This window comes from Solanum stenotomum, chromosome 11 (assembly GCF_019186545.1).
Source record: "Solanum stenotomum isolate F172 chromosome 11, ASM1918654v1, whole genome shotgun sequence".
Lineage (NCBI taxonomy): Eukaryota > Viridiplantae > Streptophyta > Magnoliopsida > Solanales > Solanaceae > Solanum > Solanum stenotomum.
In genome coordinates, this window is record NC_064292.1 from 14517011 (window position 1) to 14522968 (window position 5958).

Consider the following 5958-nt stretch of genomic DNA (forward strand, 5'->3'; position numbering starts at 1 on the left):
TAACTAAGTCTGGAACCTTTCTACGAAATCCATCTACGACTCTTCAAACCTCCTATGACCTATCCTATTCATTCGTAGGTTAAACTTCAGAAACTTAATTTTTCAAAACTCAACTCTAGGTCCTACGATTCCATTCCTACAACTCGTTGGAAATCCTACTGGTCGTAGGTCTGTCTCGTGGCCAGTGCTTTAGAGATGTAACATCCCGCCTTAGAAAGAGCTACATTTAGAAAGCGCTAAATTGGAAATAGCTAAATTGAAAGTTTTGCAAAGTTATGTTAAGTTATAAGTTTTGGGTCATCTTCAACGACCATAACTTTCAGCACATAATGATTTATGTGGCTCACAAGTTATCAAATGAAAGGTCTTGGGATCCTCTTTTCAACGCCATTGATTTTGCTAAGTTTCGAGTTCGGATGAGGGAGATATATCCATTTTTAAGTCCGGCTGTCCAGTTAAGGAAAATTACCAGAAATTATAAGAGGTATTTTGGTCTTTTCCCTACCCCTTCAGATTTAATCATTTTTAGTAAGGTTTTAGGGGTCTAAACTGATTTGTTTCAGTTTTCACAATCCTAAATATGCTTACGGTTTTAGAAGAAAGTTCAAGAAGAGAAAAGAGGAGAAGTGTTCATCAAGTTTTCTTGCGAATCGAGTATTGTTTCGCCAAGGGTTTGATCCCTAAGAGGTATGTGAGTTCTCATAGTGTTGGGTTCGTTCACCCATACATCAGTCATGCTACTTTAATGCAAATTTCATTCTTGAAGTTGAAGGATTTGTGTTCTTGATGAGTTTCTTGAAATTTCCTTCTTAAATTTTGATTGTTGGGGTACTTGATGAATTCTTGAGATAAGTGTTAGTAATTTGAGGGTTGTTTTGAGTTGATTATCATGTACTTATGTTGGGTATTCGAATCTAAGTGAGTTGGGAAGAAACCATTCGATTCTAGGCGAATTAGGGTCAGAAAACGAGAAAGAAAATTCGTCGGATCTTTCTGGGCAGGGGATGGCGCACCGCGCCAGCAGTGCGCCAGAAAAGAAGTTCTTTAGTTTGGGGCTTGGCGCCCCGCACCACTCAGTGCGCCCCAACTACCTTTTAGTAGTTTAAGGGTTGGCGCCCCGCGCCGCTCAGTGCGCTAAGGTCGCCTATCCCCACCCCTTTTGACGTCGTTTGGCTCGTTTAAGTTCTTTTAAAGGATACCTTCACTTCTTTCTATTTCTAATCACTCTACACTACATCTAAACATAGAGAGATCATTTATAACATGAATCATAACCTTGAATTCATAATTCAAATTCAAGGTACAGTTAAGAGTCAAGTCTTGAGAGTTCCTTCGAGTCATTTTGAGAAGTCTTTTACAATCTTTTAAAATTTGTTTTAAGACTTGAGTACTTGAGTATGAGAATGAGTAAAGTTGATTTTCATTTTTCAAATGATATATGGGAACTAAGTATTCCCAAGAGTAAATATTTTTTTTACATTTGAGATGAAAGGAAACACTGATTTCCAAAATAGTTCATGAGATGTTTTTTAGTACTATCTCTTTTTAGAGAAATCTTTTGAGTAATAATCTCAAAGTTGAGGAAGAGGAAATGTTTTTTTTTAAAACATATGAGTTAAGTTATATTTTGAGAGTAGTCTTGAGCATCGATATGGGGAGAGTTCAAACACTCACAGCCTCCATAAACCATGTGGCCAACGTGGGTAGAAAGGGTCATACTTCTTAGATGATTTCTTATTATTTTTTAAGCATAGCTTAGTGGATCCACTTAGTGAGTAGTCCTATACCCCGGCAAAGTATAGGATAGTTCTGGCAACGTGGGTGAGATGTTGTATCATCACATAGCTCATAGTGATGGTTGTCGGTTTGAAAATCTCCCACAGAGTTATTTTGTATTTTTACATACAAACTAAGTTATATTGTATTTTCTAATACATTGAGTTGTTATCTACTGTTTTAAAAGCTTTTCTTTATATCGCATTATTGTTATTGCTTTTATATTGAAATTAGTTGAGGTTGAGTTGAGTTGAGACGAGGTAAGTTGTTTCCTCAGTTCCAATTCAAGCTTATGTCTTGTTTTAGATTTCTCCTTGCATGCTCGTACATTTGATGTGTTGATGTCATTTGGCCTGCATCTTTCATGATGCAGATACAGGTAACCAGGATCATCAACCAGCGCTTCGTTGATCCAGTCAAGTTCCAGATTTTTTTGGTGAGCCTCATTGCTTTCGAAGGATCCCTTTTTTATTTTCCAGTATTTCAGTTTGTTAGGATGATCGAGGGGTCTTATCCCGACATCCCTCATAGTATTAGAGACTTCATAGATAGATAGACAGTACTTCATGAGTCTTGTTCATTTCAGTTGTTATGTTCTAGACTTGAGTTGCCTCTTTGGCTAGTGAATGTTTTACTTCTAAAATATTTGGAGTTTACTTTGAGACACTTGAGTAAAGTTTAATTTATGAGTTTATTCTATGTTAAGTAAGTCTTTCGCTGAGAGTTGAGTCACGCCAAGGGTTCGCTTGGGGCCAGCAATGTTTTTCGAGTGTCAGTCGCGTCCAGGGTGTAGGCTCGGGGCGTGACAAGAGAATTTTGTACTTTTCTTTTCTTTCTCATCTTTCCAACTTCCTAGGTGTAGCAACTTCATCCAAAGAATCAATATTCAACAATTATTCGTAGCCACAATCTTAGAACAAAGGTTCTTTGCTGCTAATGGTAATCACAAACAAAAATCCAATGAGAATTGTTTTCATGAAATAATGGCTAAGAAATATAAGAAGAAAAAAACCATAAAGGGTATGATTGTGCCCTAATAACTATTCTTATGGACTATTAAGTGATGTAGAAAATCACAAATAAAATAATTGAGTCCAAAATAAATTGGAAAACCCAAAACTCAAGGAATTGGGTTCCGCGTGAACAGTGCTAACGCCTCAACAATTCGCTGCTCTTGCTTTCACTTGCTGCCATGTGGCAGTGTGGTAATTTTCTTTTTTTTTATTTGCTGCAACTTTTCAATATATATAAATATAATATAATATTCAATTTAATTCATTAAGTTGACTACTTTATTTCTTTCTATAATCTTTTATCTTTAATTCATTTTGACTTCAGATTTCTTCATCTTCACACTAATTTAATCATACAAGTAAAATACACTGTTAAATACAATCCATAAAATCCAAGCCCAAAAAGGTCAAGTAAAACATTAAATGTGAGATAAATAATGATTAAAAATATATATATTTTGCCTTACATTAATTATAATTATATAAAATCTAATTTATTGTATGACTGACTGTCCAAGTAAAAAAAACAATCTTCAGCCTCTATATAAGGCTATCTAGTTATAACTTTACAGTCTCACATAAAATCTAAAGAATCATTCTTCTATTAGAGGTATACATATATTAGTTCATGCACTTCACTATTTACATTCTTTGTTAATTTTCTTTTTTTTCTTCTAATTTTTTTTTCTTTTGGGATTTTTCTTCACTATTCCTTAGGTAATTCAACAAAATTTATGGAAGGAAAAAAGAATGAGAAACGAAAAGGATTTGATGAGCCAAATTTAGATTTATCTCTTAAAACTCCTGAATATGAATCAATTAACAAGATTTCAACCATGGAAGAGGTGATGAATTCTGAACTCAAAGATGGTCAAGTAGACCCCAATGTGGACTTGAATAAGTTGAGAAGGTATATGCATATAAGTTTTTTTTTCATTGACTCTACTTTGAAAGAATGTGATTTTTTTTTTTTAATTTTTGATGAAAAGTCTTTTGAAAATGATATCAACAAGTCAATTTTCAACAGATTTCATTAGAAATTAATTATTCTCTAGTTGTGTCATAAATTAAATTTGCCTTTATTTTACTAACATTTGCATTTATTAATATTGAATAATTTTTTATTGCTTATGGAATCATGCGACTTTGATAGTAGAAGGATGTCAAATCGATTGTCTGCTCAAAGGGCCAGGATGAGGAAGGTTGAATACACAACTAAATTGGAAAAAGAGGTCAAACATCTTCAGGTAATAAAATCAAGATCAAAACTTTTTAATCGAATATTTTCTTGATTCTTTATTTGATTTTTTTTCTTTGTTGATTTTGTTAACACTCAACGATATGTACAAATTTGTTTTTAGATAATTCTAGCATTTAAAAAATAAGAAAATAAAAAAAATCACAATAATAGATGAAACATATTAATTGATACTCAAATTTATTAATATATAATTATATTTTATGAGTTATCTAAATCTAATTTTTTGATAATTGCTTCTAGGGCATTGGACATAAATCATGTACAATGACACGAGTTGATTTATTACATACACTTTCATATTTAATGTTTAATTTGAGGTTATATTTGAATTCACAATTCTAAGATTTTAAAAAAAAAAAAAAGAGTAAAACTCAAAAGAATAAATCTTAATTAAAATAATGTTGTTTCAAACCTCATTTGTTAAATGAGAAATTAAGTGAATACATTTATATTTTACAATATGTGATCATACTTGGATAGAAATTGAATTATTGACTCAACCAAGCGTACTAATTAAAATAACATATCCAATATAAGCACACAAATAGAATCTCAAAAAAGTATACAAAATACACATGCGTTAATCCTATCCTTGTAATGTAGGAATGTTGTTTCCGATACATTAGATTATGCATACCTAATTATGTATAATTATTTTTTCTTTCTTATGTTTCACCATAAATAAATAAAATTAATGATGTTCAGACAAAAAAAATAATGATGTTTCGCTAAGTAGCATGATTCGCTCGAGGTGCATACGAGTCTTTAGGGTTCTTCAATATCAATAGATTGATTGTTTCACAATAATTTATGATAATAATTTGTTTCTTATGTGTAATGGTGCAGGATACAATAGCTTTGATGCGACCAATAATGGAAAATGCAAAAGACAGTAAAAAGAAGTTGCAGCTAGAGAATAAAATATTGCAACAACAATTGGATTGCCACAGTAACAAATCTAATTTACGTGCAGGTATTTACATATATATCTTCTTTCTCATTAATTATATTTATGCAGAAATTATATATAGATATTATTCACGTGATAATTAAATTTTAAAAAATTATTATGTAGTGATTAGTAATGATGAGATTATTACGTAAGCTAATAACAGATGAACTTTCTCATAATGTAATGTAGAAATTGCTTTGTATCGTAAATAAGATCTTGCATGCTTAAGTTGTTTTCATTTTTTTCCTTTATTGATTACGTACCAAAAATTTCTTTGTAATAGAGAGAATATTTGTTGCATTTTTAGGCAAACTCAATAGATTTGATTCAAATCTTATACATTTATTTTGTATATATATCCTAGTAAGTAAAAACATTATCAAGCTAAAGTAAAAAATTCATAAGCTTAAAATCTTTACTTCAATTGCATCGATTGCAGTGCAAACTGAAGAGTTGAAAGTTGAATTGAAGAGGCTTAAGGAACTTGCAAAGACTCAAGAAGCTGAAGAGAATATGGAAATTGAGGGACAAAGTTTTCACTCTTATGATCATGATGCCTCAGAATTAGCTGCAGATATAGACGTGGATCAGTATCTCAACTTAGACAACATCAACTTTTCCCCATCCAAGAATGACAATATGTGAACTCGTCAACAAATATTGTGACTACTTATCTTTCTTGGATTATTCCTTTTCTTTAGGGGGTGTTGGATTTGGGGGATGGGTGAAGGGTGTTGAAGTTATGAATTTTTGTTGTGCAATTTAAGAAGTGTCAAATTTTCATTATTGAAACTATCGAAAATAATGTTATATACTTGTTTTTTTATGAATCTCTTAATTCCTAATATTTGAAACTGAGTTTTAATTTAAATGAATTTTAGAATCTAGAATTTTTCTATATCATCTACTTAAGTTGACTTATATAATGACCCTCCAAGTCATATTTGTATAAATGC

General features: G+C 31.6%; 1 protein-coding gene across 1 annotated transcript; it reads left to right on the forward strand.

Annotated features, from left to right (window-relative positions):
* Nucleotides 1-3523: 3523 nt before the first annotated feature.
* LOC125845681 (basic leucine zipper 34-like) lies at nucleotides 3524-5647 on the forward strand. The gene is made up of 4 exons (XM_049525223.1): nucleotides 3524-3699; nucleotides 3943-4036; nucleotides 4897-5023; nucleotides 5442-5647. Exons 1-4 carry the CDS (start codon nucleotides 3524-3526, stop codon nucleotides 5645-5647), a joined length of 603 nt encoding a protein of 200 aa, XP_049381180.1.
* The last annotated feature ends 311 nt before the right edge of the window (nucleotides 5648-5958 follow it).